Source organism: Silurus aristotelis (genome assembly GCF_946808225.1).
Source record: "Silurus aristotelis genome assembly, chromosome: 22".
Lineage (NCBI taxonomy): Eukaryota > Metazoa > Chordata > Actinopteri > Siluriformes > Siluridae > Silurus > Silurus aristotelis.
In genome coordinates, this window is record NC_139595.1 from 97,501 (window position 1) to 125,000 (window position 27,500).

The 27,500-nt window shown below is 42.1% G+C and overlaps 2 protein-coding genes and 1 long non-coding RNA gene across 21 annotated transcripts in view; all 3 read left to right on the top strand.

The window, feature by feature from the left end:
* LOC310717229 (rho guanine nucleotide exchange factor 28) overlaps positions 1–15,019 on the top strand; it is a 32,562-nt gene extending 17,543 nt beyond the window's left edge. For 6 of the 9 annotated variants that reach the window (XM_083524958.1, XM_083524960.1, XM_083524956.1 and 3 more), the window contains 7 exons: positions 6,019–6,083; positions 6,749–6,901; positions 12,240–12,302; positions 12,406–12,461; positions 12,670–12,717; positions 14,325–14,408; positions 14,531–15,019. In XM_083524958.1, coding sequence (XP_083381084.1) covers positions 6,019–6,083; positions 6,749–6,901; positions 12,240–12,302; positions 12,406–12,461; positions 12,670–12,717; positions 14,325–14,408; positions 14,531–14,839 — 778 coding nt within the window. In that variant the 3' untranslated portion in view covers positions 14,840–15,019. Of the gene's footprint in view, positions 1–6,018; positions 6,084–6,748; positions 6,902–12,239; positions 12,303–12,405; positions 12,462–12,662; positions 12,718–14,324; positions 14,409–14,530 lie in introns of all 9 variants that reach the window. The other 3 variants (XR_014530768.1, XR_014530769.1, XM_083524959.1) reach the window with 3 other exon arrangements.
* A 59-nt stretch (positions 15,020–15,078) lies between these two features.
* On the top strand, positions 15,079–16,681 carry LOC310717345. 8 transcript variants are annotated; one of them, XR_014530781.1, is made up of 5 exons: positions 15,079–15,150; positions 15,236–15,584; positions 15,671–15,712; positions 15,864–16,047; positions 16,177–16,681. It is a non-coding gene; the product is annotated as an uncharacterized lncRNA (long non-coding RNA). The 8 variants fall into 8 exon arrangements; XR_014530787.1 differs by lacking the exon at positions 15,079–15,150 and having other exon boundaries at positions 15,204–15,421; positions 15,487–15,584; XR_014530788.1 differs by lacking the exon at positions 15,079–15,150 and having other exon boundaries at positions 15,204–15,320; positions 15,382–15,584.
* A 361-nt stretch (positions 16,682–17,042) lies between these two features.
* On the top strand, positions 17,043–22,183 carry LOC310717326 (integral membrane protein 2C-like). Of its 4 annotated transcripts, none has more exons than XR_014530776.1 (7): positions 17,050–17,297; positions 17,761–17,883; positions 18,038–18,226; positions 18,388–18,513; positions 19,068–19,215; positions 19,958–21,379; positions 21,410–22,183. XR_014530776.1 is itself a non-coding variant. In XM_083525240.1 (6 exons), the coding sequence occupies exons 1-6, from the start codon at positions 17,205–17,207 to the stop codon at positions 20,047–20,049; spliced, it is 753 nt and encodes a 250-aa protein (XP_083381366.1). In that variant the 5' UTR covers positions 17,043–17,204; the 3' UTR covers positions 20,050–22,183. The 4 variants fall into 4 exon arrangements, 2 of the variants coding, with proteins under 2 accessions (XP_083381366.1, XP_083381365.1); XR_014530777.1 differs by having other exon boundaries at positions 19,958–20,519; positions 20,558–22,183; XM_083525240.1 differs by having other exon boundaries at positions 17,043–17,297; positions 19,086–19,215; positions 19,958–22,183.
* Positions 22,184–27,500: the final 5,317 nt, after the last annotated feature.

The following is a 27,500-nucleotide window of genomic DNA, read 5'->3' on the forward strand; positions in this document are numbered from 1 at the left end:
TTGGTCAAAACGAGCAAAAAAGTGATTAAGTTCGTTCGGTTGGAAGGCACTGCTGGTTGGTTGAGCTGTAGGTTTGTAGTCTGTGATTGACTGGATGCCTTTCCACATGCGTCTGGGGTCAGAGTTGTGGAAGTGCTCTTCTATGTGGAGTTTGAATGTGAGCTTTGCTTTCCTGATGCCCCTTTTCAGGTTGGACCTGGCTCTGTTGTAGTCTTCTGCACCGCCAGATTTAAAGGCAGCATCTCTTGCTTTCAACAGGAGACGGACTTCAGAGTTCATCCACGGCTTCTGGTTAGGAAAGCATTTCCCGTGTTTGACGGTAGTGACATTGTCAATGCACGTGTTAATATGGTCCAAAACAGATGATGTGTAAGTGTCCATGTCTGTGTGAGAGTCCAGTGTGGCCTGTGAAGCGAACATGTTCCAGTCAGTATCCTGAAACTGTTGTTGTAGAGAAGAAATGGCCCCCTCTGGCCATACCTTTACTGTCCTCACAGCTGGTTTCACACGTTTGATCAGTGGTGTGTATTTGGGTAGCATGAACAAAGAGAGGTGGTAAACTTGCTGTTGATGGAGAAATTGCTACTAAATCGCAAAATCTGGAGAGACGCTGGGCCTCGCGTTGTGCACGCGCCGCCATCTTGGTCGCCATCTGAGAGAGTGGGAGAGACGAGCAGAACAATAGAGAGAGCGTGAGAGAGAGATGGAGAGACAGACAGAGAAAGAGAGACAGAGAAAGAGAGAGATGGAGAGACAGACATACAGAGAGATGGAGAGAGAGAGAGAGAGAGAGAGAGAGAGAGAGAGACAGACATACAGAGAGATGGAGAGACAGACAGAGAGAGAGAGAGAGACATACAGACAGAGATAGAAAGAAACAGACAGATACGGTCTGGTCGTGGAGACAGACGGGGACACACACACAGTCTGTCTGACCCGAGAGCAGAGACTTTACTGAACACAGTAGAGGCAGAACTGCACTTCCTCACTAAACGCACCAAATACAACCACATTCAAACCCAATTCTTCACCATCAACCAAATCATTCCCAATTTTAACTCCCTCTCAGCCCCCAACAAACTGCGCCACCTACTGGGGAAGCCAGCCACCAGGAGAGGGACAGCGTGTGACCATGTCATCTAGTGCAGTGGTCCCCAACCCCCCGGGCCAATTGGTACCAGGCTGCACATAAAGAATACATAACTTACATTATTTCCATTTTATTTATGATCTGATTCTGAACGATGTTTTCTTTTGGAAAATTCACGGATTTTCTCCTCCACATCTGTCTATGACCCACTCTTGATGCAGGTCATGATGCCTCGGTCACACAACTTACCTCCACCACTACCTTCTTAAAGGAGCTCCGGTCACATGATTACCTCCATCCACTACCTTCTTAAAGGAGCTCCGGTCACACAACTTACCTCCACCACTACCTTGTTAAAGGAGCTCCGGACACATGACTTACCTCCACCCACTACCTTCTTAAAGAAGCTCCGGTCACATGACTTACCTCCACCCACTACCTTCTTAAAGAAGCTCCGGTCACATGACTTACCTCCACCCACTACCTTCTTAAAGGAGCTCCAGTCACATGACTTACCTCCATCCACTACCTTCTTAAAGGAGCTCCGGTCACATGTGTTACCTCCATCCACTACCTTCTTAAAGGAGCTCCGGTCACATGACTTACCTCCATCCACTACCTTCTTAAAGGAGCTCCGGTCACACAACTTACCTCCATCCACTACCTTCTTATAGGAGCTCTGGCTGCTAACACATAATACATTACTGCTAAATTAAAACCCCCAAGAAAGAAAAATGACCAAACAACAACACAGTGATTCACGTTTATTATTAGATTTAGAAAAATACCAGTTTTTATGTTCGTATTATTTTATTTTGTTGTATTTATCCACCACACATTAAAAGCCGGTATAAACCTGGTATATAAATACACTGCTCAAAAAAATAAAGGGAACACTTAAACAACACACCCTAGATCTGAATGAATGAAATATTCTTATTAAATACTTTGTTCTCTACATAGTTAAATGTGCTGACAACAAAATCACACAAAAATTATCAATGAAAATCAAATTTATTGTCCCATGGAGGTCTGGATTTGGAGTCACACTCAAAAGTGGAAAAACACACTACAGGCTGATCCAACTTTAATGTAATGTCCTTAAAACAAGTAAAAATGAGGCTCAGTAGTGTGTGTGGCCTCCACGTGCCTGTATGACCTCCCTACAACACCTGGGCATGCTCCTGATGAGGTGACAGATTGTCTCCTGAGGAATCTTCTCCCAGACCTGGACTAAAGCATCCGCCATCTCCTGGACAGTCTGTGGAGCAACGTGGCATTGGTGGATGGAGCGAGACATGATGTCCCAGATGTGCTCAATTGGATTCAGGTCTGGGGAATGGGCGGGCCAGTCCATAGCATCAATGCCTTCGTCTTGCAGGAACTGCTGACACACTCCAGCCACATGAGGTCTAGCACTGTCTTGCATTATGAGGAACCCAGGGCCAACCGCACCAGCATATGGTCTCACAAGGGGTCTGAGGACCTCATCTTGGTACCTAATGGCAGTCAGGCTACCTCTGGCGAGCACATGGAGGGCTGTGCGGCCCTCCAAAGAAATACCACCCCACACCATTAATAACCCACTGCCAAACCGTCATGCTGGAGGATGTTGCAGGCAGCAGATCGTTCTCCATGGCGTCTCCAGACTCTGTCACGTCTGTCACGTGCTCAGTGTGAACCTGCTTTCATCTGTGAAGAGCACAGGGGGCCAGTGGCGAATTTTTCAATCTAGGTGTTCTCTGGCAAATGCACGGTGCTGTGGTGTAAGCACAACCCCCACCTCTAGACGTCGGGCCCTCATACCACTCTCATGGAGTCTGTTTCTGACAGTTTGGGCAGACACATGCACATTTGTGGCCTGCTGGAGGTCATTTTGCAGGGCTCTGGCAGTGCTCCTCCTGTTCCTCCTTGCACAAAGGCAGAGGTAGCAGTCCTGCTGCTGGGTTGCTGCCCTCCTATGGCCTCATTCACGTCTCCTGATGTACTGGCCTGTCTCCTGGTAGCGCCTCCATGCTCTTGACATTACGCTGACAGACAAAGCAAACCTTCTTGACACAGTTCGCATTGGTGTGCCATCTTGGATGAGCTGCACTACCTGAGCCACTTGTGTGGGTTGTAGACTCCGTCTCATTCTACCACTAGAGTGAAAGCACCACCAGCATTCAAAAGTGACCAAAACATCATAGGAAACTGAGAATTGTCAACCACAAGACACTTTTGTCAACCCTCAAGAGCCTTGGTATCTGCGGAACAGCATGGGAATGGTTTGCTTCGTACCTGGAAGGTCGCTCATACCAGGTAACATGGAGGGGATCCACATCTGCCCCGTGCAGACTCACCACTGGTGTCCCACAAGGCTCTGTACTTGGTCCCCTCCTTTTCTTCCTCTATACCCACTTAATTGGTGAAGTCATATCCTCACATGGGTTTTCTTATCACTGCTATGCAGATGACACTCAACTTATCTACCACAGCATCCGCTCGGATCTCAGCATGCTTGTCAGACTTATCTTCATGGATGAGTGCTCACCAACTAAAACTCAACCCCAGCAAGACAGAACTGCTGGTCATCGCAGGTGATTCATCTCCAGGTCAAGATCTCCAAATAACACTTCATGACTCTCTGCTCTCCCCTTCAGCCACTGCTCATAACCTTAGGGTAACTATGGACAATTAACTGTCTTTCTTCCCACATGTCGCTAATGTTGCTCGTTCTTGTCGATTTCTTCTCTATAACATCCGAAGGATTCGACCATTTCTGTCCATACAGACTGCCCAGGTGCTTGTTCAGTCTCTAGTCAATTCAAGGCTTGAATACTGCAACTCTCTGCTGGCAGGTCTTCCCCTGAACGCTATTTGTCCACTGCAAATGATCCAAAAGGCAGCTGCACGACTTGTGTTCAATCAGCCCAAATTCTCCCACACCACCCCACTGCTGCGCTCCCTTCACTGGCTTCCAGTAGCTGCACGTATCAGATTCATAACACTGATGCTTGCCTACAAGGCCAAAAATGGACCAGCACCATCTTACCTCAGTGACCTCATCACATCTCGCACTGCACCACGCTGTCTGAGATCCTCCAGCACTGCTCGACTGGTACCACCTTCTCTCAGAATGAGAGGTAAGTACACTTCAAGGCTCTTCTCTGTTCTGGCACCGAGGTGGTGGAATGAACTTCCCCCTAGATGTCCGTACAGCAGAGTCCCTGATTATCTTCAAGCGACGACTGAAGACCTACCTCTTCCCGAAATACCTAATTTAGCACTTTCCAAGTTTGTAGAATTCGAGTTACAAACTTTTCAAGTTTGTAATCTTGCGTACCAGTGTAGATTTATTCATTACTAGAGATTTAAAGCACTTTTGTACATCGTTTTGGATAAGGGCGTCTGCTAAATGCCGCAAATGTAAATGTAAATGAGAAGTGGTCTCTGGTCACCACCTGCAGAACCACTCCTTTATTGGGGGTGTCTTGCTAATTGCCTATAATTTTTACCTGTTGTCTATTCCATTTGCAAACAGCATGTGAAATTGATTGTCCATCAGTGTTGCTTCCTAAGTGGGCAGTTTTATTTCACAGAAGTGTGATTGACTTGGAGTTACATTGTGTTGTTTAAGTGTTCCCTTTATTTTTTTGAGCAGTGTATATCTGACATTAAACCAGTCCATGGTGCAAAAAACGTGGGGGACCACTGATCTAGTGTATACAACACATACACACACACACATACACACACATACACACACACACACACACACACACACACACACACACACTGTCAGGGATCCACCGGCCACAACTTCTCTAGAACCACACATTCCTCCTAGCAGCTCTCCATCCTACTAATTCCACACACCTGACACTCATCAGCTCACCCACTATATAAGCACACACTTCCAAGCATTCCTCATCCGTTCTACTGGTTAGTCTGGTGAACATCTCAGGACTGCATTGACTACCTAGTCTGTGGAGTTACCGCTCTGTGGAGTTACCGCTCTGTGGAGTTACCGCTCTGTGGAGTTACCGCTCTGTGGAGTTACCGCTCTGTGGAGTTACCGCTCTGTGGAGTTACCGCTCTGTGGAGTTACCGCTCTGTGGAGTTATCTCATGAACTACTCTTGGTTAGTGTTTATCTATGTTCCTGTGTTTACAGCTGGTTTGGTTTTGCTTAATTAAAGCACCTCCGTTATGTCGAACTTCGGCTTCCGCTTGTTCTTCTAGCCTAACACACACACACACACAGTTATATTCATTTTTTTTTCTTTTTCTTTTATTATCATTATTGTATTTTATTTTTATTAATTCTAACTGTTCCTTTTTTAACTCAATATTTTTTATATTGTTATTTTAGTTATACTACAGTATTATTATAGTTAATTGTTATTTCTGGTGTTATGTGTCTGTATGTTCTGTGCTTTGGCAAATTGTTCATGTTTGTCATCCAATATAGGAACTTTTTCATCTTTAAATCTTTGAATCAGACAAAGTAAGAGAGAGACAGACTGAAATGGAGAGAGAGAGACAGACTGAAATGGAGAGAGAGAGAGAGAGAGAGAGAGAGAGAGAGAGAGAGAGAGAGAGAGAGAGACAGACTGAAATGGAGAGAGAGAGACAGACTGAAATGGAGAGAGAGAGAGAGAGAGAGAGAGAGAGAGAGAGAGAGAGAGAGAGAGAGAGAGAGAGAGACTGAAATGGAGAGAGAGGCAGATTGAGAGAGATGGAGAGAGAGGCAGATTGAGAGAGATGGAGAGAGACTTGATTTTGCTGGTGTTCCTCACTGCATGCTGTATTGTGTATTATTATGTATGTGGTAAATACATTTTAATGTGAATTCTGGTAGTGTCCAATCTGACCATCTGATTCTGACATTAGTGGATTGGGACACAGCCGTAGATGAATAATGAGTCATCTATGTTTTGGTTACAGTTTGCCTGATAATAAACTGAAGACTAATGAAGAGCTGAAATGCAGAAACATAAACACACTGCAAGGTACACGCATCTCCATGTCAGATTTCCTTCTCCTGCTCTCAGAGCTGCAGATCCTCTCCATGTTCATGTCATCATGTGCATTTGTTTTAATCACGTGTTTGATGAGAGAGGGGGGGGAAATATGCGGGGGGGAAGAGGGGGGAAGACAGAGAGAGGGGGGAAAGAGAGAGAGAGGGGGAACAGAGAGCGAGAGAGGGAGAGAGAGAGAGGAGGGGGGGGAGAGAGGGAGAGAGAGAGAGGAGGGGGGGGGAGAGAGCGAGAGAGGGGAGGGGGGAGAGAGAGACAGAGAGCGAGAGAGGGAGAGAGAGAGAGGAGGGGGGGGAGAGAGAGAGAGCGAGGGGGGGGAGAGAGCGAGAGAGGGGGGGGGGGGAGAGACAGAGAGCGAGAGAGGGAGAGAGAGGGGGGAGAGAGAGACAGAGAGGGAGAGAGGGGGGAGAGAGAGAGAGACAGAGAGAGAGCGAGAGTGGGAGAGAGGGGGGAAGAGAGAGAGAGAGAGGGAGAGAGAGTCTCTTTGACTTATAATATTCCTTTTTTATTATAATAAAATATTATAATTTGGTCAAATATAAAAAAAAAAGAGGAAATGAAAATGTTTGATTTCTTCTGTGTGTGTGTGTGTGTGTGTGTGTGTGTGTGTGTGTGTGTGTGTGTGTGTGTGTGTGTAGAGGATCTGTTATCTCTAGATGTGCAGATGTACACAGTTTTGGAGGAGAAACTCAGGCTGTGTGTTGGGAATTTTACTTGCCAGCAACTGCTCATACAAACCCACACACACACACCGAATGGAGAGGAATTACTGACTGCTGCACAGGAAGAGGGTACTCTCTCTCTCTCTCTCTCTCTCTCTCTCTCTCTCTCACACACACACACACACACACACACACACACACACACACAAACTCATATATATATATATTACAGTACAGACCAAAAGTTTGGACACACCTTCTCATTCAAAGAGTTTTCTTTATTTTCATGACTATGTAAATTGTAGAGTCACACTGAAGGCATCAAGGGCTATTTGACCAAGAAGGAGAGTGATGGGGTGCTGCACCAGATGACCTGGCCTCCACAGTCACCGGACCTGAACCCAATCGAGATGGTTTAGGGGTGAGCTGGACCGCAGAGTGAAGGCAAAAGGGCCAACAAGTGCCAAGCATCTCTCGGGGAACTCCTTCAAGACTGTTGGAAGACCATTTCAGGTGACTACCTCTTGAAGCTCATCAAGAGAATGCCAAGAGTGTGCAAAGCAGTAATCTAAGCAAAAGGTGGCTACTTTGAAGAACCTACAATATGACATTTTTCAGTTGTTTCACACTTTTTTGTTATGTATATAATTCCATATATAATTCCACATGTGTTCATTGATAGTTTTGATGCCTTCAGTGTGAACCTACAAATTTCATAGTCATGAAAATAAAGAAAACTCTTTGAATGAGAAGGTGTGTCCAAACTTTGGTCTGTACTATATATATATATATATATATATATATATATATATATATATATATATATATATATATATATATATATATACACACACACACACACACACACTGGCGATAAAAATTAGAGAACAATTTATAAACAATTGAACAATTATGTTGCAGAAAACACACTGATCAAAATTAGAGAACACTTTTAGATTCCTCCCAGTTACTGGTTTTAATCTGGCACCTGGTGCTAATTTCCTTGATTATCTGGCAACCCCTATTTAACTGGCAGCCTAACTTCCAGTTTCACCGACTCTGCAAGATGGTGCGCCGTTCTAAAGTGACTGAAAGCCTCCAGCAGCAGGTTGTCCAGATGAAGGCCAAAGGGACGACCCAATCAGCCATAGCAAGACAAGTTGGTCGTTCCAAATCTGTGATTTCAAGAATATTGAATCTTTACAACATCACAAACTCATTCAAGTCCACCAAGAAGGCTGGTCGTCCACGGAAGACAAATACAAGAGAGGACAGGATCCTGCGGAGGATCTCAATGGGCAATCGTTTCCACACTGCAGCTGAAATTGTTCACCAGTTCAGCGCTGAACAGGGTAAGGATCTGTCTCGTCATACAGTGTCTCGACGTTTAAGAGCATTTGGACTGAAAGCCCAATCTGCAGTGACCAAACCTCTCATTAGCAGAAAGAATCAAAAGACAGAGGAGAACTGGTCCAAAGTTCACTTTAGTGATGAAAGCAAGTTTAATTTATTTGGGTCCGATGGGAAACATTATGTTCGGCGACAAACTGGAGAAAGACTGAACCCAAAGTGTGTAAAGAAGTCAGTGAAAAGTGGAGGAGGAAGTGTGATGGTTTGGGGCATGTGTTCTGCAGCAGGAGTTGGGCCTCTTATACAGCTACATGGCAGAGTGAATGCAAATGTTTATCAGAACCTTCTTCAACAACATATGGTTCCTTCCCTGCGTTCATCACCCAATCAGCCAGCAGTGTTCATGCAGGACAACGCTCCATGTCACACAGCAAAACGGGTAAAGCAGTTCCTTGAATCTGAAAACATTGAAATAATGCCATGTCCTGCCCAGAGTCCTGATCTCAACCCAATAGAGAACCTCTGGAAAATCCTTGCCGACAAAGTTATGGCCAAGAAACCCACTACAGTCACCGAACTGTGGAGGAGACTGGAAGAAGAGTGGACCAAAATCACACCAGAGCAGTGTGAGAGACTGGTGCTGTCCTGTGGCTGCAGAAGTGCTGAAGTCATTCAGAGCAGAGGCCTGGACACTTCCTACTAATTGCCAGAGGTTGCAAAAGTACACACATCCATTACTTAAGTAGAAGTACAGTTACTCATGTTTTAAAATACTCGAGTAAAAGTTGAAGTACTGATTATACCTTTTTACTTAAGTGAAAGTAAAGAAGTCTTGGCTCAGACATGTACTTAAGTAAAAAGTAGTTATTACTTCTACTTGATTTAGCTGTTAATGGACCTCACATCATTTTAATATTAGCTAGCTAGGATAGATAGATAGATAGATAGATAGATAGATAGATAGATAGATAGATAGATAGATAGATAGATAGATAGATAGATAGATAGATAGATAGATAGATAGATAGATAGATTGAACTTTATTGTCATTGCATAGTACAGGTACACAGCAACAAAATGCAGTTTGGCATCTACCAGAAGTGCAAAAAGTAATCGTGCAAATAGTGCAGATAAACATGTAGCATATTTACAGCATGTGATATGTATGTAAGCATTAGTACAGTGATTAAATAGAAAGGCTATAACAGTGCAGAGACGTGTGGACATCATTAAGAGCCTTTGCAATGTTTCCACACGGACAGTTAATGAGGTGATACCGGAGAAACTGCACAAGTCAAGTCAAGAAGCTTTTTTATATATATATATATATATATATATATATAATCATAGACATTTTACAGATTTAAATGATGTGTTGTTTTTATCTCTACGATCAATAAGGACAGTAATTTATGTTTGTGTTGCCATTATGAGGGAAAAACCCACAAAACGCCACCTAGAGGGTAAATTGTGTAAAACATGGCGGATTTGGTGTTTGATTTGAGACTTGGCGCAGAAATAAAACAAAAGTTTACTGATTCAAAATATTTTTCGGTGGAGTTTATTTATTTATTTTATATCTAAGTAAAGAAAGGATGTCGTGAATAAGTGTATGTTTTGCTGGAGGTTTTAATTTCGCCATTTTTTTAAGATTTATTTATTTATTTATTTATATTTTTTATAAAAATGTTAAAACAGAAATGCGCGCTGAATTGAGCGCGTTAATACAGTTTAGTGAGGTTTAAAATAATTTTAATTTTGACAGCCAAATATACATATTAATAAAAAACTGATTAAAAATGTTGTTACCTAATGAATGTATCCAGGCTGAACATCCAAATATAGAACACAAGCAGAGAAAAGATGATGATCAGGAATGTGTCTGTTCTCACTCATTTTTACATCACTGACTCCCTCTGTCTCATCCACGTTAACCCCAAACTTCTTACTGCCTTCTGCCTGCTCATTCTTAGCTTTGTAAACTAGTGGTGAGTGAGAGTCAGGACTTTATACACCAGCGGATTGAAAAAGTGGCGCAGTAACAGGAAATCGGTTGTTCGGCTGAAATCGGCGGCGCAGTGAAAAGAAGAATTTGATCAATGGAAAAAACAAATCAATGGATTAAATATAAAGTAACGAGCCGGTTTTAAAAATGTAAGAAGTAAAAAGTACAGATATTTGTGTAAAAATGTAATGAGTAGAAGTAAAAAGTACTGATACCAGAAAAATCTACTTAAGTACAGTAACGAAGTATTTGTACTCCGTTACTTCCCTCCTCTACTAATTGCTGACTGTTGTAACCTTCAGAACATTTTGTTGTAATCTTTTTCCATGCTACAGTCATTGTTGTTCTCTAATTTTGATCAGTGTGTTTTCTGCAAAATAATGTTTGTTTTTTAAATGCCTTAGTGATTTTGTGGAAAAGGTGTTCTGGTAGCATGGTATAGACAGGACAAAAACTTCTTCAACTGTTGAGCAGTGAAGATCACATTATTTCAGAATTGTTCTCTAATTTGGATCTCCAGTGTGTGTGTGTGTATATATATATATATATATATATATATATATATATATATATATATATATATATATATATATATATATATACACAGTTTTAATCACGTGTAGTGTTAAGTACAGTAGTGTTTATGTTCAAGTGAACACAACATGCAGTTTTTAAATGAAGGTTTTTATTATTGAAGGAAAACTAAATTCAAAAATACATGGCCACATCCAGTCCTGATTACTGCCACACCTGTTCACAATCAAGAAATCTCTTAAATAGGACCTGCCTGAAAAAGTGAAGTAGACCAGAAGATCCTCAAAAGCTAGACATCATGTTGAAATCCAAAGAAATTCAGAAACAAATGAGAAAGAAAATAGTTGAGATCGATCAGTCTTCAAAAGGTTATAAAGCCATTTCTAAAGCTTTGGGGAACCAGAGATCCACAGTGAGAGCCATTATTCACAAATGGCAAAAATATGGAACAGTGGAGAAGCTTCCCAGGAGTTGGCCGGCCGACCAAAATTACCCCAAGAGCACAGGGACGACTCATAAAAGAGGTCACAAAAGACACCACAACTACAAGAACTGCAGGCCTCACCTGCCTCAGTTACGGTCAGTGTTCATGACTCCACCATAAGAACTCTTTCTGGGCAAATATGGTCTGCATGGCAGAGTTCCAAAACCAAAACCGCTGCTGAGCAAAAAGAACATAAAGGATCATATCAGTTTTGCCAGAAAACATCTTGATGATCCCCAAGACTTTTGGGAAAATACTCTGTGGACAATAGTTGAGCTTTTTGGAAGGAGTGTGTCCCATTATGTCTGGTGTAAAAGTAACACCGCATTTCAGAAGAAGAACATCATACCAACAGTAAAATATGGTGGTGGTAGTGTGATGGTCTCGGGCTGTTTTGCTGCTTCAGGACCTGGAAGACTTATGTGATAAATGTAACCATGAATTCTGCTGTTTACCAAAAAATCCTGAAGGAGAATGTCCAGCCATCTGTTCGTGACCTCAAACTCAAGCAAACTTGGGTTCTGATCCAAAACACACCAACAAGTCCACCTCTGAATGGCTGAAGAAAAACAGAATGAAGACTTTGGAGTGGCCTAGATAGACCCTGACCTGAATCCTATTGAGATGCTGTGGCATGACCTTAAAAAGGCAGTTCTTGCTCGAAAACCCTCCAATGTGGCTGAATTACAACAAATCTGCAGAGATGAGTGGAGCAAAATTCCTCCACAACGCAGAAACAGACTCAGTGCAAGTTTTCACAAACACTTGATTGCAGTTGTTGTTGCTGAGGGCGGCCCAAGCAGTTATTAGGTTTAGGGGCAAACACTTTTTCACACAGAGCCATGTAGTTTTAAAGATTGTTTTCCCTCAATAATAAAAAGCTTCATTTAAAAACTGCATGTTGTGTTCACTTGTGTTCTCTTTTACTAATATTTAAATTAGTTTGATGATCTGAAACATTAAAGTGTGACAAACATGCAAATACATTAAAAATCAGGACTTTTTCACAAACACATTTTCACACCACTGTATATATACAAAATGGGTTTTTTTTTGCTCAATTGTTGTAATGTAAATGGTTTGTCCTTCCTCAGTAGTAAGTCTGATGATGTGTGTGATGTCACTGCTCTTTGGTTATCAAGATTCTTCTCAGCATGGTGAGTGTGTATGTTTTTATATAAAAATAATGACAAAACATCTAGAACTGTATTGTTAATAGACACATGAAAGATTTATTTTATGCAAATGTTTTATCCTCAGATAAACTAGAACTGAGCAAAAAACGTCTAAAACTAAGGGAACCTTTTATACTAAAGGTAATAATAATAATAATTTATACTATAGACACAATATGATTTGTTCAGCTCTAACATTGCTAACAGGCTAATACTGTAAGCTTAGTGATATATATATATATAACATGGTGACGGAGCTGAAAACCTTACTCTGTGTGTGTGTGTGTGTGTGTGTGTGTGTGTGTGTGTGTGTGTGTGTGTGTGTGTGTGTGTGTGTGTGAGACTATAGGTGGGAGACTGTGTGCAGAGCTTAATTCAGCTATTGTACAGTCTGCAGGTCTGTGTTCATCTGTTTGCATTTTTGTATATTATTTAAATTCAATCCCAAATCCAAAAAGTGTAAAATGTTCATTAAAAACAAAATGTAATAATGTGCAAGTCTCATAATCCCATATTTTATTTACAGTAGCACATAGAGAACTCGTGTTCCCTTTCAGGAACTCAAGCTGCGTCAACAACTCTTTGGGAACGCTTCTGCTCTGAATCACGTGTAATCTGTCCAACAGAAAGACGCAATGTCACCGGCAGGGTGATGTCACAACCAGGAAGCTATAAAAGCACATACGTGGAGATGTTTGTTTATGAAGCACTCTGTGTATGTCTGTGTTGCCGAGGAAACCAAAGTATAAGAATTGGTAAGCAGTAAAATAAAAAAACAGAAAGAATTATAAAAGCAAGCAGTCTTTTAGGCTTTCAGATGTGTGGCTTGTCTGGGAGTAGAGAGTGCTCTTTAAGGAGGGTGCTCCCGCTCATTGCGGTTCTGGCCCCGCAAGGTTTAGATCAGCCCTTATTCGGCCCGAGTGCGGTTCTGGAATGATGCCCTGTGTTGAAGAGACGCTGGTTGGCTATCTCTTACCGGGTGCTGCATCGTCCCTTGAGGCCCTGGTCCTGCCCACCTGCTTAAATATTGTATCTTAGAGTTTCATATTCTATCAGAAGTAGATATGGGCAGAGTTTTGCCAATCTGTGGGGTTAGTAGATGGGTGACAGGTGTAGTTAAAAATTTGCTTTCAAGTTCTATTAATCAGAGAAAAGAGACAGAGAGTCGACATGAGAATAAAGATAGACAATTTTATTTACATTTGCGGCATTTGGCAGACGCCCTTATCCAGAGCGACTTACAACTGAGCAGTGGAGGGTTTTAGGGCTTTTTGCTCAAGGGCCCAGCGGTGGCAGCTTGGTGGTGGTGGGATTTGAACCTGTGATCTTGTGATACAAAGCCCAATGCCTTAACCACTGAGCTACCACCTCCTCCTATTTACCTCTGCAGAAGTAAATAGACGCTCCACCGTCAGACAATGCTGCACTGAGCCCAAGCGGTAAATATAAATAAGGGTTATTACGTCTCATTATTTCTATATAAAAGTTAAAACACTGAACAGTGTGAGCAGTTTTAAGTAGATCTCTGCCTCTGAGTCCCGAATCAGAAACTCTGCTATCTTGTTTGGACCAAAGCTCATTTAAAATAGACTGAGGGCAAACCTGGCAAGCAGACCAAACCATTGACCAATTCCAAACATTTGACTCTTCATGAAATGAAAAATACAAAAACAGACTGACGGGTCTCCTCATTTTCAAGATGTATAGGAACTGTTGCTGAAAGTAGTGGGGATTTTACACAGTGGGAAATCTGGCCCTGTACCAAAATCTTTTAGACATGCTACAGCCATCAAATTAAAAATGTCCTTTTATTTTCAGTAAAATGGAACAATTTCCTCAATTTCAACACTTAATATATTTTCTATGCTTTATTGTGAAAAAAATATAGTGAGTTTATGAGATCTGCAGAACATTGCATAATGTTTTTACTTACATTTTACACAGTGTCCGAACTTTTCTCTGGAATTGGTGTTGTAATAAAATGAGATTATGTAAATGATGCAGGCTGCAGTTATGATGCAGGACAGTGTATATGAAGTTCAGAAACTGCTGATCCTGGAGAAACAATCTCTGCACCCTGAAGAGAAGGTGAGTCTGGCTACAAAGAGGCTTTGTGGGTGTGGCTTAAGCTTAAGGACATGTGTGTGTGTGTATGTGTGTGTGTGTGTGTGTGTATATAACGTTGTCTAACAGTGTGTGTCACTGAACAGTGTGTTCAGGTTGATGATGGGAGGAAATGCTATTCAAATGTGGAGCAGAGAGACATCGATCAGTCTGAAGAAATGGACAGGATGAAAAGAGAGAAGGATAAACTAAAGGTGATGCTACAGCAGTGGGCAGAGAAAGCTCAGGCTCTAAAAGAGGAGGAGGCAGATATCGAGAGAGAAAGAAGGTGGATCCAGCAAGAGGAAAGACGTATACGGAAGGAGAGAGAGAGAATGGAGAGGAAACTTTACCTCTCACCGCTAAATTCAACCAATCACCAACACAGTCTGTCTATCATCCCACTGGACAAATAAGTGTGTGTGTGTGTGTGTGTGTGTGTGTGTGTGTGTGTGTGTGTGTGTGTGTGTGTGTGTGTGTGTGTGTGTGTGTGTGTGTGTGTTTTCACACTTACGACCTACTAACAATAACCTCATCCCTCATCATAAAGGCTCACCTATTACTAGTTGGACAATAGTGAGAGGGTGAGTTTAAGTATAGTGAGGGTGTAGTGTAGTGTGTGTATGCAGTGAGGTTGTTGTGTGTGTATGTAGTGAGGGTGTAGTGTGTGTGTGTGTGTGTGTGTGTGTGTGTGTGTGTGTGTGTGTGTGTGTGTGTGTGTAGTAAGGTTTTAGTGTCTGTATGTAGTGTAGTGTAGTGTTTGTATGCAGTTGGGTGTAGTGTAGTGTAGTGTAGTGTTTGTATGTAGTAAGGTTTAGTGTGTGGGTGTAGTGAGTGTGTAGTGTAGTGTAGTGTGGTGTGGGTTTGTAGTGAGGTTAAATGTGTGTATGTAGTAAGGTTTAGTGTGTGAGTGTAGTGAGTGTGTAGTGTAGTGTGGTGTGTGTTTGTATGTAGTAAGGTTTAGTGTGTGGGTGTAGTGAGTGTGTAGTGTGGTGTGGGTTTGTATGAGGTTTAGTGTGTGTATGTAGTGAGGTTCAGTGTGTGGGTGTAGTGTGTAGTGTAGTGTGGTGTGTGTTTGTAGTGAGGTTTAATGTGTGTATGTAGTAAGGTTTAGTGTGTGAGTGTAGTGAGTGTGTAGTGTAGTGTGGTGTGTGTTTGTATGTAGTAAGGTTTAGTGTGTGGGTGTAGTGAGTGTGTAGTGTAGTGTAGTGTAGTGTAGTGTAGTGTGGTGTGGTGTGGGTTTGTAGTGAGGTTTAATGTGTGTATGTAGTAAGGTTTAGTGTGTGAGTGTAGTGAGTGTGTAGTGTAGTGTGGTGTGTGTTTGTATGTAGTAAGGTTTAGTGTGTGGGTGTAGTATGTGTGTAGTGTAGTGTAGTGTAGTGTAGTGTAGTGTGGTGTGGGTTTGTATGAGGTTTAGTGTGTGTATGTAGTGAGGTTCAGTGTGTTGGTGTAGTGTGTAGTGTAGTGTGGTGTGTGTTTGTAGTGAGGTTTAATGTGTGTATGTAGTAAGGTTTAGTGTGTGAGTGTAGTGAGTGTGTAGTGTAGTGTGGTGTGTGTTTGTATGTAGTAAGGTTTAGTGTGTGGGTGTAGTGAGTGTGTAGTGTAGTGTGGTGTGTGTTTGTATGTAGTAAGGTTTAGTGTGTGGGTGTAGTGAGTGTGTAGTGTAGTGTAGTGTAGTGTGGTGTGGGTTTGTATGAGGTTTAGTGTGTGTATGTAGTGAGGTTCAGTGTGTGGGTGTAGTGTGTGTTTGTAGTGAGGTTTAATGTGTGTATGTAGTAAGGTTTAGTGTGTGAGTGTGTAGTGTAGTATAGTGTGTGTTTGTAGTGAGGTTTAGTGTGTGTATGTAGTAAGGTTTCGTGTGTGGGTGTAGTGAGTGTGTAGTGTGGTATGTGTTTGTAGTGAGGTTTAGTGTGTGTATATGTAGTTCTTACAGTGTTACAGCTCTGTACTGCCACCTGGTGGAACACTGCGTCTGCATCCCTGTATAAAAGTCACTTTAGTTACAGTCTAGATGAGATTTTATCTGACTTTAGTTATGCCAGTTATGTAATGTGTATCTGACATTTGTGTGTGTATATGTTTGTGGGTAATATGTGTTTACATATACACACATATATATAGATTACAACCTGGTACACAGAGGGTTAAGGGTCTTGCTGAACCCACGACCATTCCAATCAGTAACCCAAAGCCTCTTGTATTATACGGCTGAGGCCGTAGTTTCACTAACAAATAAAAAGATTATGCTTTTAAATCCACCTATCCTCGTGTTATGTGATAGATAGATAGATAGATAGATAGATAGATAGATAGATAGATAGATAGATAGATAGATAGATAGATAGATAGATAGATAGATAGATAGATAGATAGATAATCAGTTCTTATGTGTTTATTAGAATCAGATCACTCAACACAATCATCCACACCATCACCACCAAAACAAACAACAATATCAACAACACCATTACCAACACCAACAACACCCACACTAACATTACCAACAGCACCATTACCAACACTAAAACCACCAACACTAACATCAACAACACTAACATCAACAACACTAACACCACCATCACCATCACCGATGTTTTCCTCTCCGTATCATTTCTTTATATTGATTGTGGGAAATGAGGGCGTTGTCGATCGGTGCAGATCGGACATGAACGAGCACCAGTACTTCCGGTTGGACTTGGTGTGTGTGTGAGAGAGAGAGAGAGAGAGAGAGAGAGAGAGAGAGAGGTGTTGTAGCGGTGAGAGGGAAGCTGCAGGTCCATCATGGTGAAGATCAGCTGCGCGGCGATAAATGGCATTAAAGCCGAGAAAGAGGAGCGCGAGGATCCGGAGCGCATCTACAGCCCGCCGCAGCACGTAAGATATTAATAACCGGGTTTTATCATCTTCTTCACCATCATCATCATCAGCAGCAGCAGAAATATTAACACTGATATTTATTTTCATTTATAATTAACGGTCGCGTGGCGGGGAAAAGAAAACATGCACGAGCTTTGATTTACACCGTGTACTGAGATTATAATAGGGAATAATACACACACACACACACACACACACACACACACACACACACACACACACACACACACACACATTTATATCCATCAATGCCGTCGACAGATTAAATTAGAAAACATAATCTGTAATTATATAAATGTTGTGAATATATAAATAAATGAATATTGTGAACATATAAATGAACATTTTTACCCAAAAAACGGATGACGTTATGTCTTAGGTTTCCGCAATGACGTGTGTGTGTGTGTGTGTGTGTGTCTCTCTCTCTCTCTCTCTCTCTCTCTCTCTCTCTCTCTCTCAGGTGGGTGTGACCCAGTGCTCGTCTTTAAGTGGACTCTGTTGTTTACTGATTGCTCTCATAATCAGCTCCTGCAGCCTGGTGTATGCCTCCATCTACATCTACCGCTATTATATTATCCCTCAGGTACACACACACACACACACACACACACACACATTGCGAGTTGACTTATGCAAAAAATATATATATATATTTTATAAACATAGCTGTTTTTTTTGTAAGTATTGCGTTTTGTGTGTGTGTGTGTGTGTGTGTGTGTGTGTGTGTGTGTGTGTAGGCAGGTGAGTCTCAGTTCCGGTGTAATGTTTATTATGAAGACACTCTGAAGGCACCTCAGCATGATCAAGAGGAACTGCAGGAGAATGTTGACATCAACCTGCATAAAAACTACGAAAGAATCAGCATCAATGCTGGTAGCACAAACCCACGGACACGTCCTGCTACCATTATACATGACTTCAACAAGGTGTACACACACACACACACACACACACCGTCTCACTGTCGCGCACACACACACACACACAACTTGAGCATTACAAAATGACTGAGTATCATATAGTACTTACACTACAGTTTGTGTGTGTGTGTGTGTGTGTGTGTGTGTGTGTGTGTGTGTGTGTGTAGGGTCTGACTGCATATCACGACATCACTCTGGATAAGTGTTACATCAGCACATTGAACCGCAGCATCGTTCTGCCACCAAGGAACCTGTGGAAGCTCCTCATCAATGTCAAACTGAGAACTGGCAATGTGTGTGTGTGTTAGTGTGTTAGTGTGTGTGTGACAATGTGTGAGACGGTGTGTGATGGTGCATAATGGTGTGTGTGTGTTTGTGTGTGAAAGTGTGTGTTTGTGTGTGTGCAATTGTGAAAGATGGTCTGTGTGTAAGAGGTGGTGTGTGTGTTTGTGTGTGCGTAAAGATGTGTGTGTGATGGTGTGTGTGTGTGTTTGGATGATGGTGTGTGTGTTAGTGTGTGTGTTTGAGACAATGTGTGAGACGGTGTGTGATGGTGCATAATGGTGTGTGTGTGTGTGTTTGGATGATGATGTGTGTCTATGTGTGATGGTGTGTGTCTGCGTGTGGGAACGGGGTGTATGTGTGAGATGGTGGGTGTGATCGGGTGTATGTGTGTGTGATGGGGTGTGTGAGTGAGATGGTGGGTGTGTGTGTGTGTGTCATTGGGTGCATGTGTGTTTCTATGTGTGATGTGGTGTGTGTGTGTGTGTGTGTGTGTGTGTGTGTGTGTGTGTGTGTGTGTGTGTGTGTGTGTGTGGTAATTGTCTATTAATTCCCTCTTGTTCAGGATGCATCTCTCCCGCAGACGTACATGGTTCAGGAGGAGATGGTGGTGTCTGAGCAGGTGACGAACACGCATGTGTTTGGCATGTTTATCCACAGATTGTGTGAAGGGAAACCGACTTATCAGATCAGACGTCGCCTCACACGCCGCCGTGAGTTCACACACCTCTCCATTACGTCAGCAATTGTGTGATTATAGCGAGTGTGTGACTGTAGCGAGTGTGTGACTGTAGCGAGTGTGTGACTGTAGCGAGTGTGTGACTGTAGCGAGTGTGTGACTCTAGCGAGTGTGTGACTCTAGCGAGTGTGTGACTCTAGCGAGTGTGTGACTGTAGCGTGTGATTGTAGCGAGTTTGTGACTAAAGCAAGTGTGTGATTATAGTGTGTGAGTGGTTGTAGCGGAGTTGTGTGACTGTAGCGAGTGTGTGACTGTAGCGAGTGTGTGACTGTAGCGAGTGTTTGATTATAGTGTGTGATTGTAGCGAGTTTGTGACTAAAGCAAGTGTGTGATTATAGTGTGTGAGTGATTGTAGCGAGTGTGTGATTGTAGCGGAGTTGTGTGACTGTAGCGAGTGTGTGACTGTAGCGAGTGTGTGACTGTAGCGAGTGTGCGACTGTAGCAAGTGTGCGATTATAACGAGTGGGTGAGTATAGCAAGTGTGTGATTCTAGTAATTTGTCTTTGTAGCAAGTGTGTGACTGTAGCGAGTGTGTGGGTATAGCATGCGTGTGAATACAGTGAGTGTGTAAATGTGTTGTAAGCCTGTTTTGTTGTATATTTGTGATTGGAAGATTAAGATTTAACAGTCCTGTGTATATTTTAATTTGTAATCAGTGTAAAACACAAACACAACTAAAAATGCATGTTCATGTTAAAATATTTTTTCCTTTGCAGGTATTGCGAAGCGTGAGGAGCAGATCTGTCACTCCATCCGTCACTTTGAGAACACATTTGTAATGGACACGCTGATATGTGATGCACCCTGAATCCAACCTTCATCTCACACCATCACTCTGTTTCCCTCCCAATCACTTCTTTATTTCTTTCATGATTTAACTGGATTTATGACAAAGGTGCTTCCATTAATCATATTTATCCCCAAGTAGCACTGTGTGTGTGTGTCTGTCCATCTGTCTGTGTGTGTGTGTGTGTCTGTCCATCTGTCTGTGTGTGTGTGTGTGTGTCTGTCCATCTGTCTGTGTGTGTGTGTGTGTGTCTGTCCATCTGTCTGTGTGTGTGTGTGTGTGTCTGTCCATCTGTCTGTGTGTGTGTGTGTGTGTCTGTCCATCTGTCTGTGTGTGTGTGTGTCTGGCCATCTGTGTGTGCGTGTGTGTGTCTGGCCATCTGTGTGTGCGTGTGTGTGTCTGGCCATCTGTGTGTGCGTGTGTGTGTCTGGCCATCTGTGTGTGTGTGTGTGTGTGTGTGTGTGAGTCTGTCCATCTGTGTGTGTGTGTGTGTGTGTGTGTGTGTGTGTCCATCTGTGTCTCTGTCGAGAAATTGAGCTAGTTCGGTTTATAATAGAATGATAATAAATAAAATAATAACAGCAATAATTGTAGTAAAGTAGGTTTAATAGTAATAGTGAGATCTGTTTATTGGTGAGCAGCAGGTGCATTGTGAACTGTGTGCAAAAAATAGGCATGTGCATCAAATTCAGAGTAAGAATAATACATATTTGAAAATGTCAGTAAAAGTCAGGCAAGATATTGATAAACGACTGCTGCCTATGTGGTTAAACACTTCGGCTGTGCAAAGAAAACAGAGAGACCCATCTTACATAACAGGGTAATTTCACCCATAAGTAAAGCTCAGGTCAGCTTCAGCTATCAATAGTAGAATCTAGTTATATACAATATAATTTAGCATTATGCTTTAATTAACACAACGTTGCTTGGTATAAGTTCAAACTTAATTCATGTAATATTATTCAACATTGTCTGACACTGTCCATCTGTCCGTGTCTCTAAATGTGTGTGTATGTCTGTCTGTCTGGCTGTGTCTCTGCATGCGTGTGTGTGTCTGTCTGTCTGTGTGTGTGTGGGTGTGTGTGTGTGTGTGTGTGTGTGTGTGTGTGTGTGTGTGTGTCTGTCTGTCTGTCTATCTTTTTGTGTCTGTGTGTGTGCTGTTATTAAATTCTATCTGTGATAAGAGATAACTGTTTCTAGTACAATGTAAAGTATAGAACAAGAGTTAAACTAGCATTAGCACATTAGCTTAGCTAACAGCAGTAATGGAAAACATTGTCAGCACATCTATATAGCTGTGTGTGTGTGTGTGTGTGTGTGTGTGTGTGTGTGTGTGTGTGTGTGTGTGTGTGTGTGTGTGTGTGTGTTTGGGGAAGTGTAGAACTCATAGCTCACTATGTGACAATTTATTCTTAACATCAGTTTTTTCCTTTCCAGAAGATACACTTATTCGCTCCATGTAGCATTTCAAGCCTGTAACTGCTTTAGTTTATCAGCAATTCGATTATTTCTATAGTCGAGTTCATCTTTACACTTATATAATTATAAACCACTGTAAATGTGGCCTGTGTATGAACCTTATCCTGATCTGATTAATGTAGCTAAAACATCTGAGTAAATAAAGAACATCAACACTTTCGGAACATTTCATTCTTTCTCTCTTGTTTCAGAAATGTTAAGACAAATATTTCACTCCATGTTTTTGAGATGAACAATATATTGATATGAAATTGATCAGATCTAATAATTATCTTTACCAGTGAACTGGAGTGAAAACAGGTACACAGAAACAAGTGTGTGTGTGTGGGCAGGTACATATATATATATATATTTTGCACGACTCTGTGTGTGAGACGAAAAAAATCTCCAGAGGCAGATGGAGTTTTAGCTGAACTCCAGGTTTGTGTTCATTCAGTCTGCACTTTTCAGCAGCTTTTCAACAAAGGACAACACAACAACACTAACCCCTAGCCCTAACAACACAACACAGGACAACATCATAAAAATAAATCAGTAAATCACCCCTAACTGAAATTCTGTTCAGTATTAATCCCACGGTGAAACTCCTCATGTTACCTGCCGTTTATCTGATGTTTAACTAAACTTCAGTTTTATGTACATGCGAATATACACAATAAAGTGTCCTGTCCATGTTTGAATGTGCCAGGTGTGTGTGTGTGTGAGACACAACTCGTGTCCAACTGACTGTAAAAGGTGTTTGTTATGTGCACCAGATTACCAGAAGCACGTATGTGTTTGCACAGTTTTGCTTCTTTTTCTGCCTCTGTCTCCCTCTTGTCTTTACTTTCCTCGAATGTAGGTCCTGTTTCCTTTCATTGGGGATCTACCACACCCCTAGCGAAAGCGAATGTCACCAAAGAGGTGGGGCTTTGAGGATTAAAGCGCCATTGTGGAAGAAGGAAAGGGGGGAGATAGCGAGAGAAGTGGGAACCAGAAATTCTAGCTCTGAAATTAAACTCTAACCCTAACCCTTTGTGTGAGTTACCTTCCAGACGTACTCATTCATCCAGCAAGCAAAATGAAGACATTATTAGACTTATTCATGAGTTTCCATCCTTTTTTTTTTGGAGACGTAATCACCTAAAATTCTGTTCTTCAGCATGACATTAAGGTTACCCGTAACACACCACTTAAACAGCATCCGTATCGTGCTTATTTGGTCAAAAAGGCTGTAATGAGACAGGAAGTTGAGTACCTACTTAAACGTGGTTTAGCAAAACCCAGCATAAGCCCTTGGAGTTCTCCATGCTTGTTAGTCCCCAAACCTGATGGAACTTTTAGATTCTGCATGGATAATGTCAGAGCTGCTCGATTTGTTAGTTTGATCTTTTAAAAGGTTATTGACAAGTTCCTTTAACTCCCGAAGCATCTGAGATATCAGCGTTTGTGACTCCTGATAAATTTGATGATGATGATTTTAATGAGGAAATAAATGAAATGTCTCTTAAATAGGAGTAAAACTTTGTAATTGATTGTCTGTTATAATGACACTGTTGTCTACAGGGTTATTTATAAAATAGTTTAGATTTATTTTAACCCTCTAGATTTATTGCCTGCTTTATTATTAAAAAAGTTACTACCTATTACTACCTATTGATGGTGTGCATGTGAGTGCAGTGCTTTTATTTCCTGTTTATTTTGCCACCTTGCTGTAGTTGACGTGAACTTGTTTAACACTGTAACGTGGTGAGGTACTAATGAAGTGACTGAAGCAGATTTTAAAAGAGATGAGGTAATGATCTGAAATAACTTCAGACTGTGGAATTATGACTACGTTTTTTATTTTTAATCCAAATGTTAATTACAAATCAAGATTGTGTCACCACTATGAGTGGGTCCTATAACATTCTGATTCATTCTACTGAACTGCTGCTCTTAAGGAGTCTGATCATCAAAATCAATATTAAAGTCACCAACAATTAATGCTTTGTGTAAAGAAGCAGCTAAATTTGTGATGAAATCTGCAAATTCTATGAGAAAATCAGAGTCGGGCCCCTGGGGGTCTATAAATAATCATTAATGGAATTGACTGACTGGACCTGCTTTTGGACACTAAATATTTTATGCTTGTATAAAGAACTTCAAATGTTTTACATTTGTGTTTAGTCTTTTGTGTGACGTTCAGATTATTATTATAAATAGCTGTGACTCCGCCTCCTCTGCCATTTAGACCGGGCTGGTGTATGTAACTATACCCAGGAGGACTCGCTTCAAACCTTTGACAGAGTTGACTATAACTATTTATTTGAAACCCTCAACGCTTTCAGTTTAGTTGAGAATTATATTTCTTGTGTAAAACTTGGTTTGAGGTGACAGCGATGTATCAGCTTTAACGGATGTTTTATTTAGCTATGAGAAAGCATCAGCAGCAAAAGTAATTTAGGAGAAGAGTGTAGGCTACTTAATTGGTGACTGGCATGGAAAGACTCCTCCAGTACTTGCAGGTGGAGTCAAGTGGGGAAGAGAAGTTCCAAAGATTTTAGATGTACATCTATTGACAGAAGACTACATGCAGAAAAACTGGGAGGACATGGGGGAGAAAATGTGTGACGGGTTATCTCGATGGTCCTGGGTGCTACCTCAGCTTTCATACAGGGGGCAAGCATTGGTCGCAAATTACCAGAGCTTCAGCACTGTGGCACAAAACAAGTGTTCTGGATCCTCCAGCAGCATTGTTCAGGTGTTACAGAAGAAGTTCAGTGACTTTTTCTGGGCCGGACAGCACTGGATACAAGCTGCTGCACTCAACTTTCTTGTCCAGGAGGGGGTCAGTGTCTGATGGACATCCGAAACAGAATCAGGACCTTCAGACTTCAAGCTGCACAAAGACTCCTGTATTAAACACCATGCTGAGCAGACAGAGCTTGCATTCTGCTGCGAAAAGCAAACATTTTTAGACACGACATGGATCTGTTTTTAAACCAGACTGTGCAACACAGAATTAAGAGACTTTTCTTCTTTCTACAAATCTGTTCTAACACTGGTCCAGAGGGACTTTTTAAATTCAGGACACTGGAGGGAGAATTAACCTCTTTTTAACAATCCACTAACCAAACACAGATACTGGAACACAGGAGCAGGATGCACAAAAATGCAGATCTGAGGAACGGTGCCAGCTGGAGAAGCCCAGAAGAGATGTGCAGCTTGACAGGCATCATGTCCAAAAGGTTCATGAAATGCATGATGGAAAGCACATCTCAGCAAGCGCCTTTGCCATCAGATGTGGCATGGAGAAGCTGAACAAGATGCAGGGAATCCCAGCAATTTTCCTCAGATGCTGGAAGTAGAGAAGGAAGGCTCTCTTCTAAGCTTCAGGACCTGCAACTGGAGTACGTTGAGAATACCTTGAAGAAGGCACTGTACATCAGCTGCATAAAGGTCTCACCCCACAGCACGCTCAAGAACTGCAAAGAATTGAAGTGGTCAGAAGTGTTTGGGCCAGACTCGTCTCCTAAAGGCTGCTGGAGATCCCTGTAAAATCCTCCGATAGAGAAACGCACTGCGGATCTCCAATGGAGGATTGTTGACTGGGCGGTAGCTATGTGGCACACATCAACCCCAGTGTAGGGAGGAAATGTACCTTCTGCAACAGTAGACCACCTGTTTCTACACTGCCAAAGGCTGGGAGGACTGTTCAGGGTGTTCAGGGACGGGGCAGAGACCTGGGCAGAAATGTTAATAAAGAACTTTTTAACTTTGAGCACAAATACATGAGTACAGACAGAAAACATCTCTGTTTTATTAACTTCTTAACACAGGGGTGGCCAACCAGTCAGAGACCAAGACCCTAACCCTAACCCTAACCATTTTTTACTGTGTTACCAAAAAGAGTCACATCATACACATGTGCACACATGAACATCACCCATCCCTTCCTCTCACTCACACGCACACCTCTGCTCAGCCTGTCAGAACAGATCGATGCTTTGATTTCACGTGTTTCAGGGTAGAAAACACAGACTCGCAGATGTATGTTGACCCAAACATTGACAGTATCTTAAGCGCAGCCTGTTTGACATTGGGGTATTTTTCCATTGCCACACTTTTCGAGAACTCAATGGTCCCTTCCCTTAAAGCAGGTTTCCGTTGGTCCTTCTCACAAAAATCGATCAGCTCCAACTCAGCCGCAGCCTCATCTGTGACTAGCGGGACTTTCAAACGGTCCGTCTCTGTATTAAATGGGTCGACGAGGAACGTAATCTTTGGCCTTTTCAGTTGTAGATCACAGAACTGGGTCACAAAGCTTTCGTGCAGGTTTTCAACCAGTGTTGCATATCTGGGTCTTTGCTTATTCAGGGCGGTGCTGGTGACTTGCCCGCTGGCTTTTAGCAGAGTGGGAAAATGCGTTAAACCTTCCTTTTGAATATGCGCCTTCAGTTTCTTGACAAATGCAAACACACTTTGCACCAGGTCAGGCAGCATTTTTAACTTACCCTGCAGGGTCAGGTTCAGTCTGTCCAAGTGACACAGCATGTTGACCAAAAAGGCCAGATCCATAGTCCACTTGAGGTCCGAGAGCTCGGGATAGTCCTTGTCATTCTCTTCCATTAACAGTTTCACAGCATCCAAAAGCTCAAAGAAGCGAGAGAGTACCTGGCCTTTTAACTGCCACCTCACAGTGCAGTGCAGCGGCAGGTCACCTGGAAGCCCTTGGTCCAGCTCAGCGATGAGATTCTTGAATTGCCTGTGGTTAATCGCATGTGTGCAGATGTAGTTGACGATTTCCATCACAGGCTTCATGACGTTGTCTAAATTTAATGATTTAGACACGAGTTGCTCCTTGTTTATGATGTAGTGGAAATTCCAAAACTCTGGAAATGTTCGGTCAGCCCCACAAGCCCATTCACAGATCCGATCATAGCTGGCTATTGCCACGGATGCTAGTTTCGGTATGGACAGATTTGCTTTTGCATCATTGTTTCTTTCACATCTATGCCACGGGTTCCGTCTTTCAATGGCACGATATCAAGGAGTTCTTCTTTGATCACACATTCGTTTGACACAGACCGTACAAATATTGCCAACTGGGCTTGTCTTGTATGTCACAACTCTCATCTAATGTGACACTAAAATACTCACATGCTTGAAGGTCAGAGTGCAACTGTGATTCAATAGCCGTGTTAATGTCCGATATTCTGTGTTCAACAGTGTGGCGGGACAGTTGGACTTCTGATACCATGCGTTTTAGTTTGTCGTTTTCAGGAGACAAGATTTAAACAATGTCACCGAGGAATTTTTTAACGGACTCCCCTTCATTGTATGGCTTTTTAGCCCGTGCAATGTTCCAACCAGTTCATACGATGCAAGCGTTGCGGTCTCTGAGCGCTTCGCAAATTTTTGGAAAAACTGTATCTGCTTTTCTGCCTGACATTTCGAAGTGAACAACTTGTGCTTGTGAAGTTCAGTCCCTTTTGGAAATTCCTGGTCGATGTTAGTATGGAGTGAGCTTAAGTGGCGCTGAAGATTTGAAGCTTTGAAATGCGCTAATGACGCCTGACATAAGGCTGAATGACTTGCCATTATGTTCAACTAAAAAATATAAACTCTTCCACTCTGTTAAAAACGTCCTATGTTCATCTTTATATTTTCGTTTTGCATTTTAAAAGCGAACTTGACACAAATTGTTTACTTAAATGATCTCGCCCCTAGTGGGCAACTTTGCGGTATTTTCATCTCACGCACATGCGCATTTGACGAAAATACCGTATTGAACTCAAGCGAAGCGAACACGCAGATTAAAAAAACAGTTCGATATGAACGTAAGAGCCGCATGCAGCTCGAGAGCTGTGGGTTGGCCACTCCTGTCCTAACAGGAGAATTAAAGCTGATAATTTGGTTCACCAGGAAAAGGAAACTCAGAGGTGAAGGTACAGTAGATCCTGAGGTGATGGTTAAAGCTTTAATATCTGCAGGCTCATGCTGGAGTTCATTTATTTTACACTACACACAAT

Coding starts and splice junctions, on each gene's coding strand:
- LOC310717326 (XM_083525239.1), top strand. CDS start 17,205: ATGGTGAAGATCAGCTGCGCGGCGATAAATGGCATTAAAGCCGAGAAA. Junction 18,227..18,387: donor TTATACATGACTTCAACAAG/GTGTACACACAC, acceptor GTGTGTGTGTAG/GGTCTGACTGCATATCACGA. Junction 19,216..19,957: donor ACGTCGCCTCACACGCCGCC/GTGAGTTCACAC, acceptor TTTCCTTTGCAG/GTATTGCGAAGCGTGAGGAG.